The 13,686-nt window shown below is 39.1% G+C and overlaps 1 protein-coding gene across 1 annotated transcript; it reads left to right on the top strand.

Moving 5' to 3' along the window:
- Positions 1-331: 331 nt before the first annotated feature.
- LOC139742849 (solute carrier family 25 member 35-like) lies at positions 332-5,137 on the top strand. Its single transcript, XM_071653365.1, has 3 exons — positions 332-721; positions 2,643-2,861; positions 4,796-5,137. Exons 1-3 carry the CDS (start codon positions 332-334, stop codon positions 5,135-5,137), a joined length of 951 nt encoding a protein of 316 aa, XP_071509466.1.
- The last annotated feature ends 8,549 nt before the right edge of the window (positions 5,138-13,686 follow it).

Below are 13,686 nucleotides of genomic sequence, written 5' to 3'. Positions count from 1 at the left end.
CCTCCGATATTGTTCAGCATGTGTAGCAGATTGCATTTGATCTCTATAACCTTGTACGCGCTACACCCTCTCAAAGGAAGCAAACTCTGGAATAATTCGCAGGACATGTAGTTCTCGGCCAAACACATGGTTTGACGTCTGTTCATTGCACTATGGCGGGACTCACATGACATCCAACAGCAAACGTGTGTGACTTATGCACTTGATCTGACGTACCTTGTTTATTGAACCTTCCAATGTGGCGGTTGACCTGGATGTCATGATCAGTTACTCATGAAGGGGGCGTAATCGACAGCGACCGGTACATCCACGAAATCACCTGCTTCTTACGATGCCGGTCGACGTGGTAGAATTCGTTCTCGGTGGGTTAGCAGCTTCATGTGCGGTCGTCTTCACCAACCCGCTGGAGGTCGTAAAGACCCGCTTCCAGCTGCAAGGCGAACTGCGAGCCCTGGGCACCTACCACCGCCACTACCGCAATGTTTTTCACGCCTTCTACATCATCGGTCGCTTCGACGGCCTCGTTGCCCTGCAGAGCGGCCTGGGACCGGCCATCGTTTATCAAATGATGCAGAACGGCACGCGACTGGGTACCTACCAACTCATGCAGGATTTTCTGACCAAAAACTCTACTTCCAGCCGTGCTAGGATAGTACCAACCATTCTTGCAGCTGGAATAGCCGGATCCCTCGGGGCGTTTGTCAGTAGCCCCATGTACCTCGTAAGTGACCCTGCATCATACATTGTATTTACAAACTGAGAGTCTCTTGCGTTAAATGATGATATTATTGGCAAGCATAAACTTACAGAAAATGAAATCAAACAAATAATAGATAAAGAAACGATATAATCTTATGGAGATTGGGTAATAAAATACAGATTTGTGAAAGTCCTTTGTAATTAGCTTTACCAAAAGTAACGCACACAATGACAGATCAAGGAGCTTGAAGCTCCTTGGAAAGATACAATTACAAAATGTGAGATGCACCAGTGGCTGGGTTGTTGGCTGTAAAAGTAATGATCGACAAGCGTCTAGTTCTATAAGTGTAATACCATGGAGCTATAATGTTTAGTTAGCACCATGGTAATACATACACCTGTAGATCTGAAAATAATCCTATCTCTGAATGGCTTGCTTATCCCTATACGCCTTCTATTCTCTCCTATCTCTCTCTATCTCTCCCTCACTCTCTCCTATCTCTCTCACACCGTCTCTATCTTTTTATCTATCTCTTCTATCGATCTATACATCTATCTATCTGTCTATCTGTCCATCTATCTATCCATCTGTCCATCTATCTATCCATCTCATCTTTCTACCCATCAACCAGTCTGTCCATCTGTATATCAATATTTATATCTATCTATATCTGAAGAGTTTGTACGCAAAAACCAATAAGTCCATATTTGTCAAATGGAGATATTTGCGATTAAATGTCAGGAAAAATAAAGATAATAATAAGAAAATTTTTGCTTCTTTTGACCATAACTTCAAAAATGTACCTTTATATGTGGTGACCAATATATCACTTAAAAGGTATTATTTTGTACTTTATGACAGAGACCGTACTTCAAAATCTTCAAAAATGGACTTATCTGTTTTTGCGAACAAACTCTTCATCTCTTTCTTTCGTCTTGCATATTCTTACAAACCATTTACTATTATTTGAATGCCTGAATATAAGAATGACTCAAGTCCAAATGTTGCCATAGTCTTTGCATGGAGACATAATTATCATAGACATTGTAATATAGATAATCAGTCAAGTGACTGTTTTACATTTAAATTTGTATAAATAACATTCCACTAACTAAAAAAAGATAAAGACAATAGGGAGTGATTTATTTATTGTTATTTTTTTTTTCTAAATTTGACTTTATGGACTTTATGGCTCGTTCTTATCTTCAGGTATTCATTTGTCAGCGAAGGACGAATATCATCATCATCATCATCATCATCATTAATGAGTCTCAAAGTCCGACTGTCCTAGATACAATTCCATTGGTTTAGCGAAATAATTTATTGTACATTGATGATACCATGCAGATTATCTGCTGTGAATCTAACCTGCGAGCTATGTGCTCAATCATTGACAGTGTGGAATAACTTCTGTAATCACAATGTAGTGATTATACACTCATTTAGGACTTATCGAGCATTTAGTTGATACATGTATCACCAATTTACTCGTATAATATGCTGAGGGTTGACAGTTATTCATGTTATTCAATTTGATTTCCGATCAGACTATACTTGACACAGATAAAAGTCCAGACAATAACCATCCTCGAATATAATTATAAACATTATAGCGTCGATGACTCTGTTTTTATTTTCCCTGCATGTTCACTACTATCCAGTCCTATCCATCTATTTCCGCAAATGAAACTATGCACAAGAATCATTACCTTTATGTCTTATATGATAGGTTTAGATAATGTCAATACTTTGATAGTTACTTTATATCATTCAGTATTTTTCGGATTAAAAAAACAACAACAACAAATGCAGCAAATTCAAGTAGGGAATCTTGCCACAGCACGTCATTTTTCCCGGAAGCCCCTTTACCCATGCATTCAAGTAACTGCTAGATCAATAAATCAATCAATCAACCAATCAATTAATCAATATGATATCTTAGATTAAGACACAAATGCAGTCTCAATCCGTCGAGGTGATAGCGGTGGGGCACCAGCACGAGCACACGAACTGGATGCGGGGTTTGCGACGTGTCTACGTAGAGGGCGGCATACCAGGTCTATGGCGAGGCGTCAGTGCGCAGACGGCTCGCAACGGTATCGGCTCGATGGTGCAGCTACCCGCCTTCACGGCCAGCAAACAGTGGGTTGCAGACACACAGGTATGTTCGCTCACTTGACATTTATAGTCATTATTATGCACATACGTTTTTGAACTTTGGCGGGAAACACATGGTTATTTCAGGTTGAATGTATCGAGGTGCAGCTACGAGACAATTGAAGACCTGAATATAAGAACGACCCAAGTCCAATTTTTGGTCAAATTCAGTTTAACATGGGAAATTGTAGCTTATGCATGGACTCATCTTGTGTATCCTAATTACCCCCGGAAGTGCCTGAAATGAATGAGTTAAATCTTATATTAATGTAAGAATGAAGGACTTGGGTCATTCTTACATTCATATAATAGCGCCCTCTCTCATCCTTCTCTCATCTCTATAGCAGAATATCATGTATATGAGTCAAAGAACGACCCAAGTCCATATATATCAAAGAACGACCCAAGTCCACCACACAAAATGGCCTCTCCACAATTAATGTAAATGTTAATTGTCATAATAATATATGTTCTAATTTGTATATACAATGTTGCCTTCCCATCACAGTTAAATAGAATATTATTGGACAAATAAAAAAGATATGAAGTTTTTTTTTAGTTTACTCGAAATGGTCTTCCATGGACTTGGGTCGTTCATATATTCATATACTCAATTCATTCTCGAGATTTGCAGAATGCAATAATTATTCCCTTCGATTCTATTCTTTTCTGAGCACTCTGACCGTTTGTAGTCAAAACCCGTGAGGTTCATGAATATCTGAGTGTTTCTTTACGTCGCGTCTCCTACAGTTCTAAAAATGTGTGCCTTTTAATGTTTTGTTTTTCTTTTACTTTTTAATGAAGTTTTGATTCTGTGAATTCAGTAACTATGTATTTGCGCATGTTGTCCGTATTGGCCTATTGAGCATGGCTATTACACATCCTTTCCACCAACCCTAACCATACTGATACCATAAACAGAAGAAGAAGAAGAAGAAGAAGAAGAAGAAAGGATGAATGAATAGATAACTGGGTAATGATTGAGACTGTTAAATGATTAAGTTTAGGCCTAGATATCTAATGCAAATATATTCACTGACGAAATAAGTAACTTGAAATGAAATCTAATTTCATAAACTTGTTCAAAGACAGCCCAGCAAAGGTATTAATAAAGAACTACCCTTTCAATATATCAGTGTTTAGATAAATACTAAAAAAAGTCGCGACATATGAATCTTTGACGTATACTTTGTAAACTACGGATGGAGAATGCAGCACTTAATGGATTTTAGACCAAAATCGTGATATTCGTTATTTTCTTATCAATATGTTAATCCATGACTGTGTTACTGATTCATATTTTTCGTCTGTAGTTGTATCACCAATAGCATCCGCCCGATTACATTCATGTTTGTTTTTTGACCATTGCAGATTTAAAGGGGATGGCTAGTAACCGATCAGTGGGAATGCTGAGGGATGATTGTTCCAATCCTTGTGGGATTAATTTAAGAGTACATTATATCTACTGTTGTGTGAAAATTATTTGCTTCAGAACGGTCTCATATTCAAGTAATGTGCAGATTAATGCCCCGTCACTGACCAGGCACGCTAACCTGAAAACATTTAACTGCACATTACTTGAATATGAGACCATTCTGAAGCAAATAATTTTCACACAACAATAGATATATTATGTACTCTTAAATGAATCCCACAAGGATTGGAACAATCATCCTCCAGCATTCCCACTGATTCTCACTGATCAGTTACTAGCCATCCCCTTTAAAGGTTCCGATGTCCCAACACTATAATTTTTGACAAAAAGTAAATCATGATAGGCCTACACCAGTCAACTTTTTCTTTAATGTTATATTTGCTATCATGGCTGCCAAACATTGACAAAGATAACAAAAAGCCTACATCAAAAAGACATTACAGTATAATGTACCACAGTCTTTAACTTTATTTTTAAACTTCTTTCTCTTTCGAACTCGTCAGGTGTTTTCACCGAACAGTTACTTTGTCCCAATCATCGCTAGCATGATTGCAGGCGCCGGAAATGTGGTTGTCATGACACCACTTGACGTCATAAGTACCCGGCTGTACAACCAGGGACTGGACAATCGTGGCAAGGGTCTCTACTATCGCGGTTTCTGGGACTGCGTCGTGAAGATCTTGCGACAGGAGGGTCCGCTTGGATTCTACAAGGGTTGGTCGGCCTCTTGGTTTAGACTCGCCCCACAGACTGTCCTCAGCCTGTCGTTCTGGGATGTGGCGAGAAAACATTATCATCGTCACTTGGAGAGGCGGGAAAAGTTGATGACAGATGGCGTTCCTTGAACTTTACGTTATCATCAGCAAAGCCCCAAAGTATCATTCATTTATCTGATGCTAGCCTTTTGCAAAGGCAGCTCGCTATAATCTCAGCATACGCACACAGTGAGAGCAATGGACTCGCACACACAACGCGCAACCGGCGAGCTGCGAGTGTAGCGAGCTCGCTCTCAGCCGATCGCTGTGTGCGCGCGAGTCCACTGCCCGGCGTATGCGAGTCCATTGCGAGCCGCCTTTGCAAAAGGCTAATCTGATGCAAGAAAGTTGCAAGCAGTATGGAAAGGAAACATTTTGAAGGAGTGGTTTAAGTTATGTTGGACCACACTGTGGAAGGAATACAGCTCGTCGGTGACTGTTAAGTAAAGTTTGACATTGTCAGATATGACGACGAAATAGCCTGACGACTTTTTAAAAGGTTACATTCACTGCTATAGCATGGCTAGTGTGCCGCGGTTCCTGCTGCGCTGTCTTTGAAAATATCGCATATAGGTCATTGTCGCAGTTATGTTGGCGTCGGATGATTTGCTTTTGCCTGACTTTAATGCACTTATTATTTTATACCATCGTCATTATCAATATAATTTTCTTTACAACTTTGATCATCAGCATTTGCAACATCACTGTTTCATTGCAAATATTTCACTTTATAGTGATGGAACACGCTTATAAGCGTGATAGCAATTTGTGTTATTCTTGTCAAAATCTGGTTTAAAATAAAATCCGGTGTATGAGACACTCTTGACACAGCTTTGTGTTTAGGTGATTCAACGTAATTTTGTGAAGATACTACGGATGACGATGTTAGTGAAATAATGATAAAGAGAGAGAGAGGGAGGGAGAGAGAAAGAAAGAAAGAAAGAGGAGGAGGGGAGGGGAAGGGAGAGGGAGGAAGGAAGAGAGGGGGTATACTTATTTTAATTTCCAATAGTTGTTTGGACCCTTAACTCAGCGTTGACAAGGACTCATACTACCGTGATCAACGCATAGCCGGCGGAACGGGGGGGGGGGGGGTGGGGCGCTCGGGCCCCTCTTTTTTGCACCATACAAAGGAATACATGAGGTGTCACCACTTTGATTAAGTGTGAGCGCGGTGTAATGTGTGTCAGCTGAAGAAACCCGGAAGTGGCACCAGAACTTGCTCTGAAGGCCTTTTTTTTTTTCTTCTTAGCTCATGAAACCCGGAAGTGCCCCCCCCCCCCAACACTTTTGAAAACGCTCCGCCGGCCCTGCAACGTGGCTAACTCCATTGTCAATAATGTCCACTCCATTGACAGCGGCGAGTGCTACAGGGCTGCACAGATTTATTTTGGTATTCATATACGATAGAATAGTAGGACTGTAATAAATCTGATGATTATTTTTCAAGGGAAAACTATGCCTTGTACTTGTACTACACACCACCATGTTTTAAGTTTGCATTATTTATTTTGTATGACATATTTTGTTTTCAATCAAGAAAAGTAACACTTCTCATTTACTAATAAACCCTTGAAAGCATTACGAAACATTTCTTTATTTCTTTCAGCATAACAGTTTCGGCCGATATTGGTATACAAGATCTGGGAGTATCCCAAAGAGAGGTATAATCTCTTTGGAGTATCCCCTGTCCCAGGCCAATACTCTACAGACTACGACGTAGCGCGCCGCAAAATTGAGAATAGTGATTTTCCTGGTGTTGTTTTAACTTTTATTTTTTCTATTGTATACCCGCGTTAGCAGGCCTGAAGCCAGGATTTTTAAAGGAAGGGGGGGATTGCGTTAATTAACAAAACGGTCCTTTGATACTGTCCCGGGAGGGGCAGCGACAATTACTAGTAAAAGGTGGACACCATGCTCATACATGGACTTTCAAAATGGCCCCTAAACGAGTAATGATCATATGATTTTTTCGGGCCTTAAAAACAAGTATTCCTTAAATGTTTCCTGCACCCTAAAGAAGTACTTCATCATGATTGAACAATATACCATTTTCCCAAATTTCGGCCTTTTTGATACCCTTTGATTATATACGCTCGTACATCACACTTTCCATCTAATCCGTGAGAAAAAACGACCCCTATTACGCGTTTTCTTTAGCGAGTATGGTCACGGTGTCCACCTTTCAGTTGGAGTTTTCCATCCCGTTGGATGCTGTTTGGAAGATGAAACATTCACTTTACTATACAGTATATCAGCCGTTGGTATGCGAGTTTGTCAAAAACGAAAATAAATAAGAAAAATTTTAAAACAAAATAAATTGTAAATGTGAACCATTTATATTTTGCCTCCTTGTGGTAGGATATTTCCAGCATTTCCGAACTTTCAAATAATCATTTTAGATTTAATGATATTAAAGGTAGTAGATCCGATTCGCAAACATCTCCAATATCAGTCAAATGTCATATTAACCATCATGCTAAGAAGGTTTTCTTTGTGAAATTTGGAGGTCAGTGAAATTCAAAAATTAAACATCCGTTAGCCATTGGAAGAAGTTGAGTGCAAATTCAGACCTCAGGCTTAGTGCTCAGATGTTTTCCTATTTGATTTGATCTGTCTTACTGTGCACACTAAGATACATACTGGAATGGTTATTTCTTATTTATTAAATTATAGTAGCATATTTGGTTACTAGCTGTCTCTAGGCATTTTCGAATTTGGGCTGCAAAGAGATCCACTACCTTTAAGTTAGAAGAGAGATAAGTAAATAATGATAAAATAAACAAACAAAAAAGAATGAGTTTCTTTTGTAATACTATCTGACAAACTTTTTACTTTACCATTTTACTTCATAGCTCAGCATTCTCTCTCATACCCTCTTACCCATTATATTCAAATGAAATACAACTAAAATGAGTTTGCGTGCCTGCATAATACTCTTTGGAAATTATAAGTGAAAATGTTCTTAGGTTTTGGCTCACTTTAAAATGAGAACCAATAGAACTGTCACAACATGAGAAAATGTATAGGTAATAATCAACACTACATTTCCGAATTTGGCCTGCAAAGAAATCCGCTACCTGTAAGTTAGAAAAGAGATTAGTAAATAATGATAAAATAAACAACAAAAAAGAATGAGTTTCTACCGCCGTATCCAGAACAGAGCCTGAAACGGTGCAGGCTCAAGAAATCGTTTGTACTATAATACGTCTTGAAGTACTGTGTGATACTGTTGACTCAGACTTCTACAAAGCTGTAAGTGAGAATTGTAATCCAATCCGACTCATTACCTGAGATATTTATGAAAATATATCAATAAAGAATGTAAATTAGATAACGATGCGTCACAATGCAGTCTAACGCTCTCACAATGCTATCATACATAGGGTTTTTCACTGACTGTTTTTACTCCGGAGCTCTTGCAATATTCAGGCTTTTGTAATACTATCTGACAAACTTTTTACTTCACCATTTTACTTCATAGCTCAGCATTCTCTCTCATACCCTCTTACCCATTACATTTAAATGAAATACAACTAAATTGAGTTTGCGTGCCTGCATAATACTCTTTGGAAATTATAAGTGAGAATGTTCTTAGGTTTTGGCTCACTTCAAAATGAGAACCAATCGAACTGTCACAACATGAGAAAATGTATAACTACTAGAGAACTGGAGTAAGACAGGCCTTTCATTTTGTTTTGTCTCTCCTGATCGTTCGTAAGAAATGCTAATTCATGACCACCTTTTCACAATTTGATTGGAGCATGCATTCATAATGGAAAATAGTTGACATAATAATCTATCCCCAGGCATTATCATGCCAACATGTACTTATATATACATGTACTATATCTTTGTGAGACGTAGATATAAAATGTCTCAGGTTTTCGATTATAGTAATTTCGAGGAAATTTCTTTGATTTTTATCATATATGTAAACTTGAGGCTATTAGATTTTCATCCACTTACCTCTGTTCCTGTGAAAAAATGCAAGTGTCAACCTCAATGTCATCCACGAATCGCACGTACTCGGGCGGCCAGTGGAAAAAAAAAACACCGGTCACACGCGCCAAGGGCCATGGCATGCAGTCTGGCAGTGCCAATGATAATAGCTCGCACAAATTGATACAAAACATTTGTGTTTGTGTGCATGGGGACGATCCGATGGTTCATACAACAAAAGGGTTTCGTACAATTATTTTTAACATTGTTAAACGTACTCTTCCACATTAACGTAGCATATAATGTGTCTTTATATTTATTTGGATTGTTATCTTGAGACACTGGCGTAGCCAGGGGGGGGGGGGGGGCGATGGGGGCGGTCCCCCCCCCCCCCTAAGATTTGGACCGGGGATTTGGGAGGCGGAAAAAAAAATGCGTGTATACTGTATGCATGCACATGAAGCGGGTCTCCTTTGCAACCTTTCATCAAGTAAGATATTTTTATTGAATATTTCACTCAAAGTGTGCTCCAGATCGTTGAATTTCAATTCAAAATATGCAAAATCTCTCGTGCTTGGGAGGGGGTATCCCCCTCCCAAACCCTCCCCCTCTGTGCCTCTTTCCCTAGCTAAGTACACTTTTTAGATTTACAAAAAAAATATGAATAATTCTGAGTGCATAAGACTTATCACTTATATTCCGAAAACTCAAGGTTCCCTCATGTATAAGGGGAATTTCCCCTTTTAATCGACCCTTTCCTCCTTCAGCCCCCCCCAATCAGTTTGTTTGCTTGTTGTTGTTTTTTTTGTTTTTTTGTGATGTCCCAAATGTTGATTCCATCAAAATATTAATATGCGTACACGAGATATCTCAATTTCAACCTTAAAAAGGCAAAAGCTCCATCGGAAGGGAAGGGTGGAGATAACACTCGCCCACGTCTTCTTCCTGCTCGCCCGCCCCCCCCCCCCCCCCCCCACCCGCCATGCATAGAAGTAGACTGTGGCCATACCCAGATCGCTTTATTTCAATTCTAAAAACGCAAAAGCTCCGAGAACGGGAGGGGGAATCCCCCTTCCCCTAAGCTCTACCTCACTAGACTTTATATATACACACAGATGGTGCACATTCGGAATAAGAGCTAAATTCCGTGATTTTAACACTTCGATGAAAAAGTATTGCACCAAAAATTTGCACCAGATCGCTGAATTTCAGGCCTGAAAACGCAAAATCACCTTCGTGTGGCAGGAGATATGCCCCTATCTACACCCTTGTATGCATGCTTTTTCTGTTTGATTGCTGAACAGACAGCGTTCATGATATTCAGTGAAAGAATTAATACAAGAAGTACATTTAAATTATACCATTTTATAGGCAAATTATTCAATAATATTCTACACTGAAATATACTGCTATATACCTTAAACAAGTGGGACTGTTTTACGTCGATAAAACGCGCAAAAACATGCATCAAATTGCACCATTTGCAACATCAAAATGCAAAAAGTTCTTACCGTGGGAGGGGGGACACCCCCCTCCCACACCCTCCCCCCCCCCCCTCGCTCGCTCCGCTCGCTCGGGCTCGGTCGCTTCGCTCACTCGCAGACTAACCGCCCCCCCCCCCCCCTAAGATGAAATTATGAAAAAGTGGACCTTTCAGAATTTGGGGGGGGGGGGGGTGCGTACGCACCCGACGCACCCCCCCCCCCCCCCTGGCTACGGGCCTGACCTATGCACAAAGACGCTATAAAAAGTCATATCAGTCACATGATCTCACAGATGAGGACAAGAAATTAGTATGACTATTTAGAGTCTTTCACAAACAGCATAAGGATAGATAATTAGTGTAGAATACCTAATTAGTTCGACTTTATGTTTTATTTTCAGGGCAATGATTATCGTAGTACAAGCTCTAGTACGAACGCAAACAGAAATATTCATATTATCCTTAAATCTTAAAAGATATTCGACACTTGTTAACTTTTATTTGTATGTTTGTTTTGTTTGTTTGTTTGTTTACTTAAATCAGTGTACCTGTGTAATAAAAGGAAATAAAAGCCTCCGTTCACGTTTTAGCGAATGGCACACTGGCCTACATGTATGTTGCAGTCTGAAATGGAATCCATTCTCTTCTATCTGTCTATCTCAACGAACCAAGAGATGTACAAAACTTATAGTTCTAGCTCACTTTGTTATTATCCTTTAGGCTTATTATCAAATAGTCTCGACAATGCCAAGCCACATTGCTAGGCCAGTCCATTTATGGACACATGTATATCCATCAGGGAATATTTTTCCTCGTTTATTGGCAGCACCAGCGGTCCTCTTAGAAAAAAAAAACAGCTACATCTCCTATTTTGTTTTGATGGCATCAATTCAACTGTAAATCTATAAATTACAACGCCACTCACATGCTTCAAACTTGAGAGCGAGATAAAAACATCACGTCGGTAATGATATAGCAAAATGTATAGAGACATCCATTATAGCTTTTGACATGATGAAGACTTTGTTTTCCCTCGTTAAAAAAAAAGGACATTGGACAATAGGCCTACATGTATCGTCACATGACGTCATAATCATGCAAATATGCGTTTATGCGCGTGCGCATTTTCTATTGTTTTGTAGGCTTGAGGCATACGCCAGAACAACCGCATGAGCGCGCTTCGCGCCCACTTTTGTTTACAGTAACCAGTAACCACACTTTTTGATGTGACCATCATTTCACACGCGATCAAAACGATAGAGCTATTGGGAGTATTATCATCACTTTTCGAGTTTCAATCGACAGAATCTGTAATGCCAAGAAAATCATGCAAGATAGCACAGCAATGAGTTCTCTTGCTGAGGTAAAAGGTAAGTTGTTCAGGTCATTCTGTTGGTTATATTCGGTTATTTGAGTTACTTATTTTTATTGCAACTGATTGCCAAATTGCCGTACATCGACGTAAATAAGCAGGATGATTTGATCAGTATTTTAGTAGTAGCCATGACAAAAGAAATGATGGGAGTATAATGCTCGAGCAAGATTCGAACCTACAGCTGTATACGAACTCTTGCTCGAGAGAACTCTACGATTTTTTTTTTTTTTTTTTGGTCATACTAAGTACGCTGATCAATTCCGTGTATATTTATGTCGATGTAGGACAATTATTTGTCAATTATTTGCAGCATTTTCCTTTAGCAGAAAACAGAAGGTAGAGATTTACTTGCACTAGCAAATTCTGCTTTTATTTGTGATTAAGTCCTCTTTCTTTCTCTTTCCATCCATGATCCATACAGTATAACTGTCATTATACCGATGTTATTCTTAAAAGAGCTGGATCTTGGCTCAAACATCGACGGCTCGTGCACACTGCCGCCACTCGATTACAACGCCAGCATCGATTTTGATGAGCCGTTATCTGCTGGGTGCAGCGGTGAGATGAGTTGGGCCGACACGGTCCAGGCCGAGATGGGAGACCCAGCAACCTCGACAGACAAGGACGTTGCAGAGAGGTATAGCTGTCAATGAGCTTTAGGCATATTTTGGTGCCCTTATCTCTTCTGTTTAATTACGATACAACCCCAAAAATACCAGTGGGGCAGTATTCTGAGGGCTTAATTAGCGTTCGATTAGATCTATATTAGCGAATTGGCATCTAGAACATAGTGTAGTTTCAAGGGAACTACGATGGAAACTTCTCTCCTAGTATAGATAACAAAAGATATGAAACATTTTAAGTGAACATGATAAGTGATACAATGTAACAGAAAGTTGTAATCACAACGGCTAAACAAGTGAATAATAAATGGGACAGTGTCAAACGTTTCATAATTTCCACTGGTTTGCAATTTAATGTAGAAATATTGTATAATTCTGTTATGATCAGTTCGCCTATTGTTGCTCTCCTAACTGTACAAAGTCATCATCATCGAATGCGAAGGGAAGAATATATATAAGCCAAACTCTACATCCATATCAAAAGGAGGGGAAGTGGATATTCAGTGAACTTTGTGGCATGCATTTTTTATTATGTTACTCTTAGTTGTAAGTTTACTACGTGTATATTCGTGAAAGGATTGCATGTATTGTGAAACATTTAGACCAATGAAACTGTTCAGTTTCTGCGATGTCATTCCTTATGAAAAAAAAAATCGATTCTAAAATGGGACAGAATTTCACTTTGACTTCGTAATTCTTCAACAATTATTGTTTTAAAATGTTACAAAGTAATTACATGTATTCGTTAATATTTATAGGCTTGCACACAGCCTGTGTATCAGGTGTTTGGTTTACGGAGCACCTCAGAGCCTGCTAATATTGATGTTTATACTTCAATGTACTCAAAGCCAATGGATGGCTTTGTTTTTCTTTAATCTCATCTCGTCATTGACTAAGTAAGTAGCTGTTGTAGGACTTTCGTGCATAATCATGTCAACGTAATATTCGTATTGTCTTTAATGAAAATTCTTCCCGTTATCTTGCCTTTGGTTGTTGTTCCCTGCATGTCCTCATCACAAACTGTATAAGAAAATGTACCTCATTGAATTGTTCCAATAACATGTCCTACCTTTCCTCATTATTTAAATGCATATGTACGACAGTTTTAGGGAGTTGGCCCTGCTTGACTCTCCCGTTGGAACTAAGCAGAAAAATTACAAGTCATCCCATATCCAGAAGGTAATTAACAGGACATAACATAAAGAATAATATAGAA

This window comes from Diadema antillarum, unplaced genomic scaffold (assembly GCF_040938485.1).
Source record: "Diadema antillarum isolate AM-2024a unplaced genomic scaffold, OU_Dant_1.0 seq00001027_RagTag, whole genome shotgun sequence".
In the NCBI taxonomy this organism is placed as follows: Eukaryota; Metazoa; Echinodermata; class Echinoidea; order Diadematoida; family Diadematidae; genus Diadema; species Diadema antillarum.
Note: the sequence above shows the minus strand (reverse complement) of the source record. Positions and strands in the feature narration are given on the sequence as shown.